Genomic DNA, 12,954 nt, shown 5'->3' with positions numbered 1-12,954 from the left:
TTTTTGAGCGGGGACCGTGATGATGTTACTACAAGGAACTCTGACACAGGTAGCCCACAAGTGCGAATCGCGTCTTCAAACTTTTTACATCATTCTAGACATTATTCTAAAGCTTCAAATCCAAAACTCACTTATTCAGGTTTTGAATGAATAAAGTTAAGATATTTATACTCGATTTATTGATTTGCTCATAAATATTTTATACTAACGGAAATGCTAACTTCGTATTTGAATTTTGGGTTAGCTGTGGAATTGATTTATAACTGTAGCGGGGGGAAAATGAGGAATGTTTAGTTAGTATTTAAATTAATAAATCTGGTGCTTTTTAAGTAAATTTTAGTGCAAGGGGAAGCGAAAACCCTGCAAGTATATTCAGGAGATGCAGTATTTGGCGGATGCCTTTAAATATGATATTGTTACAAAATTGTTCAGCCGAAAGCCTCGTTAGCTCAGTGGCAGAGCACTGGTCTTGTAAACCAGGGGTCGGGAGTTCGAACCTCCCACGGGGCTTGCTTAAATACTTTTTTTCCCTATTTTTTTTTTAAATTTTTCTTTTCATTTCTAAAATTCTAGTAAGCCTGATAAATTAATTTAAGAGCAAAGTTTTAAAGAAATAAACAAAAGGTCTTCATAAAATTTACGAAAACGTACGAAAAAATAACTAATAAATAAATACATAATTGCAAAATAATTTTTAACAAGAGTTATAGAAACACGTATATTTTGGATAATTCTTCATTAAAAAACTGCAATCAGTAATTTTTTTTTTAATTCAATTTTATAGTTAAGTGCCATAGAAACCACAGGAAGCCCAATAAAATATTGTGGATTTAGATTTTTTTAAATTTAATTTATTTTATTTTATTTTTTTAAAGTCTTTAATCAATAATTAATAATAACAATAATCTCTAATCAATAATTAATAATTTTTAAATATTTATACATTTTTTCAAGATTGTAAAAAACGAATAGAATTTGTCCATTATTTAAATATGAATATGTTGATATATAATACTTACAAAGACGAAGGAATTATAAGATGAAAAACTGACTCATAAGGAAAATTGAAATATATATTAAATATATAACTATGTATCTTTATCTAAAAAGATTGGATTTAGATTGCCCTTCTGGTCCAGCAATAGATAAAAAATAAAAAATAAAAATGTAAAATTTGACCACAGGCTATAAGTAAACACGAAACAAACATGTAGCTGGGCTGAACTACGACCAAAACACACGGCCAAATAAATCTTAAAACGATGCCAAGAATCGAGTAAAGCCTACAAACATGACGTGAAACAATCCGAATTTTTACCTCGACGATTGTTGGCACTGGCCGGCAATGGCGTATAAGGAAGCTTCGGCGACGTTCGTACGGAAAAGCCAAGGAAAAATCCGACTGGGACGACGAGCCTAATAAGCAAATGAGGTCGAAGCGTTGGATTTTTTCGCTTAAATAGGCAACTGCCGACCCCGGGGGCATTCATAATGCTTCTCTCTTATAATTATTTAAACACTGATGACTAAAGCTGTGTTCCTTTATTACAGACTCATTTAAAATGAGTCTGTTAAATGAGTCTGTAATCAAGGCGGAACACAGCTTTAACTTGGAACTCAAAACTTGTCTATTGAATCTCTCGAGGCTTAAAATCCCGTCTGAGTATCCTCACACCTTTGCAATTTTTGAATTAAAATGAAAAATATTTTAATGGAAAAAAAGCACCAGTTTATTATTGTCATTGTTGTTGTTGTCGTTTATTATTCTGTCTGTTCTTGTTTTCGTTAGACTGTTGTTGCTGTTGTTGTTCCTGCTGCTGCTATTGCTGTTTTTGTAATTGATGCTGTTCTCACTATCGTTGTCGTTTTTGCTGCTGTTGCTGTAGTTGTTGCTGTCGTGGTCGTTGCTGTTGTTGTTGTTGTTGTTGCTGCTGTAGTTGTTGCTCTCGTGGTCGTTGCTGTTGTTGTTGCTAATGCTGTTGTTGTTGTTGTTGCTGTTTTTGCTGATGCTAAATGCTGTCGTTGTTGTTGCTGTTGCTGCTGTTGTTGTTGTTGCTGCTGTAGTTGCTGCTGTCGTGGTCGTTGCTGTTGTTGCTAATGCTGTTGTTGTTGTTGTTGCTGTTGTTGCCGATGCTGTTGCTGCTTCGTTTGTTGCTTGTTAGTTGTTATTATTCAAGTGCATGCTGTTGCTTTAGTCAAAATGTTTTTTTGTCACAATTATATTCTTATAATAAAATTGTACGATAAAAACATGTTAAAAACGGTGACGACGTTTCGCCCTGCATTTTTAACATGTTTTTATTTTATCATAAAATGTTTAAATAAGAAATTATATTCTTACGAGAAATTAAAAGCACAGTTCCTCAGCCTCAGGGAAGCCTTCACTCTGCTATTCTAGTTTTTCTCTTGTCACTCCTCGAGATTCTAACAATCCCTGGGAATCAATCGTACTCTGAATGGGGGTGGCCTTAACGTGATCCCAAAGGAACACTCATTCACATCCGGCATGACTTCTCCATCACCTTTAAGCTTAAAGCTCTTCACAAACCGGGTAGTGAATAAAAAGGATTCCATTCTTGCTAAAGCTTCTCCAGGACAAACGCGATGCCCAATACCAAAAGCAATCAAGTTAGCGGCCCGTCCTGAATCAAAGTTTCTATTTTCATCCAGGAATCTTTCTGGTTTGAACTCTTTTGGATTTTCCCATACCTCGGGGTCGTGGTGAATGGCGTATATGTTCAACAAAACTGTAGTCCCTTTGGGCACATGGTATAGACCAATGGTAGAGTCGCACAGTGCCTCATGAGGAATAGCCAATGGCATCACGCTACAGTGGCGCAAGACTTCTGCAATAAACGCTTTCAAATATGGCAACTCTTGACGCTCGCTCCATTCCGGCGCGCGCGTTCCTATGACGTCATCAAGCTCGCGGTGAATTTTTTCCTGTACGTCCGGGTACTTTGTGAGGTAGTACATTATCCAGAGAAAATTCATTGTTGGCGTCTCGCTGCCCGCCATTATTGTGTCGTTCATTGTCATGACTATATGATCCTCTGTCATTTCATTATTGTCTATCTTGATAAGATAGTCCGTAAGGTCGGGTGGACATCCCTCTGCATCATTCGCGTTGGTCTTGTCCTGAAGTTTCGCCTTGTGTTCGAGGTAAATCCTATTCAGTATGGCATCGCGTACATCAACAGCATTCCTGACTTTTTTGATGATGTTAAACGGCACAAATTTAAGAAATGGGAAAGTATCAATAAAGTTTGTTGCAGCTAGTCCCTCGACGAATATTGTCAAAGCATCCATTAGGGCCAAGAATTCGCTATCGTCGTCTCTGTAACGCTTGCCTAAGGCCAAGGTCGTGACTATGTTAGCAAAAGCGAAGGTAACGCCGCCCGAAGGGTCAAAATACGAATCAGTTTCGTTACTCCTCATCCGTTGGATCAGTTCGTCGACCTCCTTTGCAACCATTACCTCAAGTCTAGGTTCTTTTCGTCTCTGTTCGTTGATCTTGCTAGAAATTGCTTTGTGCTGTTTTCTGAAGGTTTTAGAAAACGTTTGAAAACCAACACCTTTACCGTTTCTGGAAAATAAACTTCCAACAAAATGTGACGGCCGCCCAGCAAAGTCGGATCCCTTTTTCAACATGGCTTCTTTGGCGTTGTTGTAGTTGTTTATAACGACCACGAGGTTGCAGCCCATGTTGAGACGATACACTGGACCATAACGCCTAGCTAGTCGATAGAAATCCAGGTACGGCTTACTGGAAAGTAAGTGAAGGTTTCCAATAACTGGCAAAGGGAATGGTCCTGGAGGAAGGTATCTGGAATCCAAGTAGAATCGAACAATGAAGTACGCGACCACAAAGACCAACGCCGCCAATGCCAACAAGAACATGCCAGAAAGTCTCGGAATTTCCTTTAAAGTTAAAGAAAATAGTTCAATGAACTTTAAAAACGAATTATTTAATCATTTCAGCCCTGGTTCTTGGATAGAAAAGTCCGAAAACAGAATTTACTTTAACAATTCATGCTTGAGTGTGAGTTGTCAACAACTCTTTATAGTGGTGTAATAAAGATTGTGTAATAATAATTGATTCAAGGCTTCACTCCAGGGGGTTGAATATTGACATGACATGAGACTTAATCTTACCTTGTCAGTGGTTCAAAAGCGAACTTGTAAACTGGCGGTAGCAGTAGAAAATCTCATGTAAAATGATCATTATCGCCGCATTGTTGATTCATGTGAACTCTTGTTTTCTCACTGGACTCTGAAGATGATTACCAATGATACGCTCAGGTTGTCGAAACGTCAGTCACCACCAACAACAGTCTTTCTACACTCGTTTGTCGGGAGGGAGCGTTGCGTGACGACCGACACTAAAAACGGATGCGAGATAGACTACACTCACCCGGACAATCACATTTCACAACAAACTAGGTCTAGTAAGTCAAGTGTAAGGATAGGGCAATCATAAATAAGACGTTTGCATGATGGCGTCATTTGACTTCCACTACCATAATGCTTGGCGAATTTTCTTTCTTATTCAAATTTGCATTCCAAACATAGTAAGACAATTGGTGCTGATTAACTGAACAAAAGAAAGTTTTCAAGGGAGCCTGTTAGTAGAGGTCAATGACGCCATCATGCAAACGTCATATTGGGTGCGTTTCCATTTGGAAGTTTATCCTGGTTTAAAATTCCTTAAGGTGTTTTTTTACACACATTGCAAAGTTCCTTGTACTCTCCAATAATAAAACCCGAAAACGTTTGGTTGAAACATAGTTAATGGATATAGTCAATGTCATTAACGTTGTCCACCGAAAAAAGACATTTACACATTTACACATTTACACATTTAGACATTTAAACTAAAAGAAATATCACGTGTTTCCTCGAATATTCTGGCATAAAACAAACGCTGAAATACCATTCTCCATCTTAAATCCTCACTAAATGGTCGGGGCATTCTGGATTTTCGATTCACGAGTTGAATTTTACATTTAACGTTCAGGCTGACGCACACGAGGCAAAGAATACATAATGAAACACGTGATATATCTTTTAGCCTAAATGTGTAAATGTGTAAACGTCTTTTTTCGGTGGACAACGTTAATGACATTGACTATATATTGTTGAATATATATGATAAGCTATTGAACCTTTCAGTTCAGGGTTCATAGATAGAAAAGGTCGAGAAGAGAGATTGATATGTGAATCAACAACGTTTGTATATAAATAATACCTTCGGATTTGAAAGTTGTCTGAATCAAGACCTTACTCCAAGAGGGTAGAATTTTGCGTTACTGAAGTTTAGATGGTTCCCCTCTAATAAAGTCTTACCTTCTCAGTGGTTTAAAAACGAACTGTTGGTCAGTTTAGGCAATATTAAAAATGTAATGCAACTCGTGGTTAGAGTTTAAGATGACACTTTTATCGCAGTATTGATCATATCGTAAGTCAAGTGTGAAATTGGAGATGGCAGTCATAATAGCGCAGCGCAACCGTGACGTCATAAAAACAAAGGCGAAATTCGGACAAACAAACTTACAAGTTTACTTTCATCAGATAATTTTCACAGCCGATCGCAGTTGATCTTAGTTTACATAGGTTATTATTGTAACTTTAAGTAAAAATAATAAAATCGGTTCGTATAATCCTCGTAGCGGTTAAACAGAATGCAATGTTTGTCCGAATCTTTAAGCTATTTTTAGAATCAGTGCGCTGCGCTATTGATATTGCATCTGTGTTTGCATGCACGTTCGCCATAGTCTCCTCTACGTTTGGGGTATATAAAGCCACTTTGGAACGTCCGACCTTCAGTAGTAAATAAACATATGCTCCGGTATGAGGACGGGTATTCATCGAGTTACGCGCCTCGAGTTACGCGCGTTTTGAGTCACGCGCTCGACCACACTCAAATATGACGTTGTCACGTAACTCGATGTCATTAAGAAAGTTGTGTGAGTTCGAGTTACGCGATAGGCTCGACTGCAAGAAGAGATCTTTCGTAGTTCGAGTAACGCTCTAATGAATGAATAATTATTTTAATTACTTTGATGAAAGGGTTTTCGTCATTGACTTAATAGGAAGGTCATGAGTTTCTTACTGAGTGAAAAGGGGGTAGGCTACAAACATTTAAACTGAAGTTAAGTGCGAATCAGCTCCCTCCCCCCCCCCCCCCCCCCCCCCCCCCCCCCCCTCTCCCTCAATAAACCTTCCTTAAAGGTCAGTCGTGTACCAAACTGTTTATTAGACCCTTGAAAACAAGCCAAACGTCACAGGCAGCCCAAACAATGTATCTGACGGACAAGAGGAACGTGGACTCTGGGTACGAGATCGTTTTATGCTGAAAAAATTGTAAAAATTTAAAACTTAAAAATAATGAACATACTTTGATTTTATGTTATTTTTAGTCGATTTTTTTGCTTCTTCTTGGGTAGTTTTTTAGCTGTTTTTTAGCCGTTTTTATTTTTTTCTACCTCCCTCTATTAGAAGGGACTCGGACTCGGACTAGAACTCGGATTGACTCGGACTGACTCGGACTGACTCGGACTGACTCGGACTGACTCGAACTGTCTCGGACTGTCTCGGACTGACTCGGACTGACTCGGACTGACTCGGACTGGTTCGGACTGAATTGGACTGAATCGGACTATATACCCCAGTTTAGTCTAAAATTGTTAAGATCATTAATTTTTTTAAAGAATTTTTTATTAGTCACACATATTACTATGTACAGATTTATTGTTTTAGTGCTTTTTAACCTAATGTAAGTAGTTTATATTATATTACAGTGGTATCCCTATTAAGCGGACACTTGCTAATTCAAGAAATATCGCAAAATATTCAATCGTGATTGGCTAATTTGTATGAAAATTTGTCTGGGTGGACTTGGTCGGTGTAGTCACACTGTAAGCGCGGCCCTCAAATTAGCGCCGCGCCTAAGACCAAAATTATTAGTAAGCGCCGTCCCCGAATAGGACGTTTGCATGATGGCGTCATTTAACTCCCACTACCAAAATGCTTCGCGAAATTTCGTTCTTATTTAAATTTGTATTCCCTCATGAGAATAGTAAGACAATTGGTGCTAATTAACTGAACAAAAGAAAGTGTGCAAGGGAGTCTGGTAGTAGAGGTCAATGACGCCATCAGGCAAACGTCCTATTAAAGTCGCATATGAAACCCAAAGTATTTAATAATATTTATTAATTACGGTATAGGGAGAAGATTTTGAGACTTGAGCTAGTGTCCGCTTACTGAATAGAGGTACCACTGTAATTTGAACAACTATTAAATCTCATACGAAAGAGGTTCAATTCATTAGCTTCTAATAATAAACATTAATATTAATATTATAGTCATAAAACCTATTAGTTAGAACGGGTTAGAAATCAAATAGTTCCTTGTTCCTTGTTCATTTCCCTGAGGATGGCCGAGTAGGCCGAAAGCTCGGAACATATGTATTAAATCTATAGTTGATAAGACAAATTATCATGGATTAGAAATCGTTATTTTTCTTTGACATTGTTAGAGTGATCGCAATCAATCATTGCAGTAAAACTCTTCGGATGTAGCCTTTGCACCATCACGTGATGGCAGCCATGACAGGAGGCACAACAATAGAGTATTTTGCACCATCATGTGATGGCAGCCATGACAGGAGGCACAACAATAGAGTCTTTGCACCATCATGTGATGGCAGCCATGACAGGAGGTACAACAATAGAGTATTTTGCACCATCATGTGATGGCAGCCATGACAGGAGGTACAACAATAGAGTCTTTGCACCATCATGTGATGGCAGCCATGACAGGAGGCACAACAATAGAGTCTTAGCACCATCATTTGATGGCAGCCATGACAGGAGGCACAACAATAGAGTCTTTGCACCATCATGTGATGGAAGCCATGACAGGAGGCACAACAATAGAGTCTTAGCACCATCATGTGATGGCAGCCATGACAGGAGGCACAACAATAGAGTCATTGCACCATCATGTGATGGCAGCCATGACAGGAGGCACAACAATAGAGTCATTGCACCATCATGTGATGGCAGCAATGACAGGAGGCACAACAATAGTCTTTGCACCATCATGTGATGGCAGCCATGACAGGAGGCACAACAATAGAGTCTTTGCACCATCATGTGATGGAAGCCATGACAGGAGGCACAACAATAGAGTTTTTGCACCATCATGTGATGGCAGCCATGACAGGAGGCACAGCAATAGAGTATTTTTCCCCAGTGAAACTGAATTCTTTCTCGTGAAATCACATTAGACCAGATTTAATAGACCTCCTCGGCTCGGGCGTAGTGTTTTCCCATTCCAGACCACGTGTTATTCCCTTGAGAATAAGATTCTTTGTTTGAGTTGTATTCATATTCATGTGTCTTCTCATGTGCAACCGAGCGCAACCGTTAAACAAAGAAATGATACTCTAGGGAATGACATATGGTCTGAAATGGGAAAACATTACGTCAGAGCCGAGGTCTATTGTTTCTGCCTCGTGTCATGGCTGCCATCACGTGATGGTGCAAAGCCTCTATAGTGCTGATTAATTCACTGAGAGCAAATGAATGAACATCTTGATTCCCATGGGTGAAATAAACTGGTGAGCAAACAAAATTTCTACAACCTGTTTAGAGAGATTGTAATAAAACTGCATTTCGTAACACACTGGTTACGCATCGTTTCATTCAGTTCTTTACAAGTAGCTAAAAAAAATCACCAATTTAAAATAAAATAAAAAATTTTGCTCACCAGTACAGACACGTGACCGTTAATTGCAAAGGGCCTATTGCGCAAAGAGACAAGCAACTGCAGTATAAACACACATGCAAAAATTGTCAAGCAATCTATAAAAATTATATTCCTTTGTAATAAAAGGTACAAGGGTACCTTGCTTGGGCTTCCTGTGGTTTAACGAACATCCTCGATAACCTATTCTCATGTTATCTATCTTATACGATAATGGCAAAACAATTCGACAATCATTAATTAATCATTAATTAAATTAATTATTTTATAGAGCATTATATTTCCATTGAACCCCTTTCTACATCTTAAACGAAAGTGCCAAGAAAATGTCAACGAAAAAAAAAAGAAGAAAAAAAAAGAAAAAATTAACAAATTTACCGATAGTTTTTTAATGTGTCTTGTCCTCTTATTAGCATAAATTGCATCATCACAGTGTCAAAGTAGTGTCAGGGTTCGTGCTAGGTTCCCAAGAAATTATTCAAGGAGTTTTCAAGGAGTTTTCAAGGACCAAAATGCCATTTTCCAAGGAGAAACTCTTAAGAGGGTTTTATTTTCGTACTAAAAAATATGAAGAAAATGCCAATACTAATCGAGATGTGCGAATTTGTCACGTGATATCCACGCCACATTGAGCCACTAAGTTCTGGACAGAAAAAGACGCTTCTCCCGAGACAAAGTGAAAATCTCTAATTTAAACCAATGACAACGACTCATGGTTTACATATCTTGAAAGTTTTACTGACATTTTTTCAAGAACAATTTTTTTCAAGGAGTATTCAAGGACATTTCTACTGTTTTTCTATTTTCAAGGAGTTTAGTTTCAAGTGCCCTTGAAAATGCATTTTAAATTCCAGCACTTTTCAAGGAGTTTAAGCACCTGCACGAACCCTGAGTGTGGATCCACGAGGTGTAGCCGAATACTACTTTGACAATGTGATGACGAAATTAATCGTCAATAAGAGGACAGACACACACAAAACTGATGTCATTTTTTTTACAATAACAAAAACGATAAAATTTTCTCGTTTTTAGTGACCAAAACAATCAAAGAAAAGAATGTTACATACATTGGTTACCAATTTACCTCTTTACCTTTGCCGTAATGTTTTCCCGTTTCAGACCACGTGTCATTCCCATGAGTATCATTTCTTTGTTTAACAGTTGCGCACGAGACTGACGGGACACAAGGGGGGGAGGGGTGGGGCAAACCGGTACCCAACACCTATAGAAATAACTGAAATCTGTCCTCAAATATCTCCAAAACTAAAAATGAAATTGCAACAAAGTTTGCATGTTTGCCAAACAATGTATTAGGTGAATACTATATTTCGTCCGTGAAAAAACTTTGTAATAAAATTGCAAGGCATTTGTATAAAAAATCGCACGACCTCGAGTACAATTCGGAATTCTTCGTTTGCACGTTACGTCATCGCGGCCATGTTGGTACCATTTAACAAAAGATCACCCATTAGCATCCATTGTTAACGGCACCACAATGGCCGCCATGTTTTTGTCTTTTAACTCTGTTGGGAATGCTTGCTACCCATCAATTTATAGGTACGAGTGTTGAGAACTTTCAAAACATCACGAGTATCTATAAATTTCGAATTGTACGAGCAGATTGTGAGATTTTTTGTTTATAATACACTAAACGAAATTGAGCAACTTAATTGGGACTCTACAGAGTACCATTTTGGGATGTAATTTTACTCCTCTTGTCCAATCAGAATCGAGTAATTTTGTACAGTGTATTATAAGTTCACAAATTAGTAAGTTCAGTAGACCCCAGTAGACTGTAGACCTACAAAACTTTGCACTACTTTGTACAATTTTGCTAGTTAACTTTTTCTCGAATTTATGGTAAGCACTCTAGTGTATAGAAATAGATACTGAAGACGTAAACTTTCTGGAGGTACCTTCGACCTAGCTAAATCAATAAAATCGGCTCCATAACTGGGCCATTGATTTGACCTTTTTACTTTATGAGTGATCCAAATCGGAGTGTGCCCACATTAAATCTAAGCGACACTAAACACTTCCCTGAACGTCACGAGAGAATACAATGTTTTATCTGTGAACAAGCAAAATTTGGCTGAGTTTAGATATTATGTCTTTAATTTACTTTATTGTTTAAGGGGTAGACGAAGGGGTATTCAGCAGTACGTTAGAGGGTGTTTCATTTTTTAAAACATTTGTCTTGTTATAATTGGTTGGAAATTTATAAGGATAACGATATTTAGTCAGTGAAAAGGTGTTTAAGAATGTTTAATTTTTTTAAGATTAAAAGATTAATTTACTAATCTATTATTGGGTAAAAGAATACGGAACAAAGGAAAAATCGAAACTTTGTCTGTCTGTCTGTCTGTCCTATCCGTCTTTCCGTCCGTCCTTCCGTGCGTCCTTCCGTGCGTCCTTCCGTGCGTCCTTCCGTGCGTCCTTCCGTGCGTCCTTCCGTGCGTCCTTCCGTGCGTCCTTCCGTGCGTCCGTTCGTCCTTCCGTCCTTCCTCCCGTCCGTGCGTCTTTCCGTCCTTCCTCCCGTCCGTCCTTCCGTCCGTCCTTCCGTCCGTCCTTCCGTCGTTCGTCTGTCGATTTGTTTTTTATCTTTCTGTCTGTCCATGCCATACATCTAACCTGTTTAGTATTGAGTCAATAGATATAGTAAAGTTATCAAGACCTCGGCTTCGTCAAAAAACATTGCCTTGATCTTGACAATTTACGATATCATGCTCGACTTTATCTAACATTTGCTTAATAACTGTTGTTGGTACATACCATAATGTTTTGATGGGATTGATATAATCATAGACCGTACTGCGCTTCCTGTTGTTGTCCTGGATGGTGTGTGCGATCCCTCTGAGATCGTCAATGAATCTAAACACACAGACAAATATTAATTGATCAAGCTTACAGGACCGTTTTGCTGAAAACGAGGCGGCGCACTAAATACAAAACATTGAGAAAGATCTTGGATGGGACTTAAAAACTCTAATTTCTTTTAATCTTTATTCGCGGATGATGATGAGGTCCGGATAGGGAAAAACTGTGCCAGAGGTCTTGAATATACGAACCGAGGCCGTTTGTTTTCAAGACCGAGGGCACAGTTCTTCCCTATCCGGACCGACTATAGGACGGTAAACTACTTATTTATATTTTTCTCGTATTTTTTTTACTTGTTTTTGTAATTATTTTGTGTTGTTGTTTAGCGGCAAAGGATACCGGACCGCAAGAACGCACGATTTTTTAGGATACCGTACCGGAAAAAAATAAAAAATAAAATCTTATTTCTTGGCTCCTTTCTTACCTTTCCCAAGCTTTAACATCGTCCGGGTGATACATGTATTGTGCACCCAGGTTGGACAGACCATAGCTGTGTTTCTCAGACAGCAATTTTGTGATAAGCATTATGTCAAGTGAAACGCTCTTGGACGGAAGACAAGCCAAGATTGCGCTCTCCTCGCGCCAGCTCTGTTGATGAGGAGAATTGATCAAGTAAACTATAATATATAACTTGTGAGAACACATAGTACGCGCATGCACTTTCATCTATTATTTGTAATCATCGCCATCATCATCATCATTATCTTCATCATCATCACCATCAACATCATCATCACCTTTACCATTACCATTATCATCATCAGTAATCATCACCATCGTCACCATCAACATCATCATCATTATCACCAACATCACCATCATCATCATCATCAGTAATCATCACCATCGTCACCATCATCATCATCATTATCACAAACATCACCATCATCATCATAATTATCTTCATCTTCATCATCATCATCAGCAGCAGCAATCATCAACATCACCAACAACATCATCACCATCATCATCAATATCATCATCATCATCATCACCACCAACATCATTACCTTCATCATTATCTTCATCTACATCATCTTTATCAGCAGCAGCAGCATCACTTACGCCTTTGAAACCCTCCATCATCAACAAAAATCGCTACTAGCATGTAAAAGTCGTTTGTTGGTTCTCTCCTGTGCTTCGAGGGTTTTTCTCCAGGTTCTCCGGTTTTCCTTCCTCCACAAAAATCAACTCTCTTAAATTGCCCAATTTCACTATGACGTCACTGCTTGTTTATGTGGGGGATAAAATCGCCAAATCCAATAGAAAATTCAACAAAATTTGCTCCTAGCGAAACAGTTTAAAATG

General features: G+C 38.4%; 2 protein-coding genes and 1 non-coding gene across 3 annotated transcripts in view; 1 reads left to right on the top strand and 2 right to left on the bottom strand.

Annotated features, from left to right (window-relative positions):
- The first annotated feature begins 438 nt into the window (after positions 1-438).
- Positions 439-510, top strand: Trnat-ugu (transfer RNA threonine (anticodon UGU)). The gene has a single exon. It is a non-coding gene; the product is annotated as a tRNA-Thr (tRNA).
- Positions 511-994: 484 nt separating this feature from the next.
- Positions 995-5,452, bottom strand: LOC116292286 (steroid 17-alpha-hydroxylase/17,20 lyase-like). The gene is made up of 3 exons (XM_031699569.2): positions 5,347-5,452; positions 4,156-4,382; positions 995-3,921 (listed from the first exon to the last, which is right to left on the bottom strand). The coding sequence occupies exon 3, from the start codon at positions 3,898-3,900 to the stop codon at positions 2,425-2,427; it is 1,476 nt and encodes a 491-aa protein (XP_031555429.1). The 5' UTR covers positions 3,901-3,921; positions 4,156-4,382; positions 5,347-5,452; the 3' UTR covers positions 995-2,424.
- A 2,179-nt stretch (positions 5,453-7,631) lies between these two features.
- LOC116292301 (polyunsaturated fatty acid 5-lipoxygenase) overlaps positions 7,632-12,954 on the bottom strand; it is a 30,690-nt gene continuing 25,367 nt past the window's right edge. Inside the window, exons 14-16 of the mRNA XM_089028944.1 lie at positions 12,071-12,234; positions 11,542-11,640; positions 7,632-10,840 (exon numbers count right to left, since the gene is read on the bottom strand). Of these exons, the coding sequence (XP_088885070.1) occupies position 10,840; positions 11,542-11,640; positions 12,071-12,234 (264 nt within the window). The 3' untranslated portion in view covers positions 7,632-10,839. The remainder of the gene's footprint in view (positions 10,841-11,541; positions 11,641-12,070; positions 12,235-12,954) is intronic.

The sequence above is a fragment of the Actinia tenebrosa genome, unplaced genomic scaffold (assembly GCF_029948245.1).
Source record: "Actinia tenebrosa isolate PJP-AT-01 unplaced genomic scaffold, QUT_ActTen_1.0 PGA_scaffold13__45_contigs__length_12533684, whole genome shotgun sequence".
NCBI classification, from domain to species: domain Eukaryota; kingdom Metazoa; phylum Cnidaria; class Anthozoa; order Actiniaria; family Actiniidae; genus Actinia; species Actinia tenebrosa.
The sequence above is the reverse complement of the archived record's forward strand: the minus strand, read 5'-3'. Positions and strand labels throughout refer to the sequence as shown.

Excerpts from the sequence above, each read along its gene's own strand:
- LOC116292286 (XM_031699569.2), bottom strand. The coding sequence starts at position 3,900 with ATGTTCTTGTTGGCATTGGCGGCGTTGGTCTTTGTGGTCGCGTACTTC.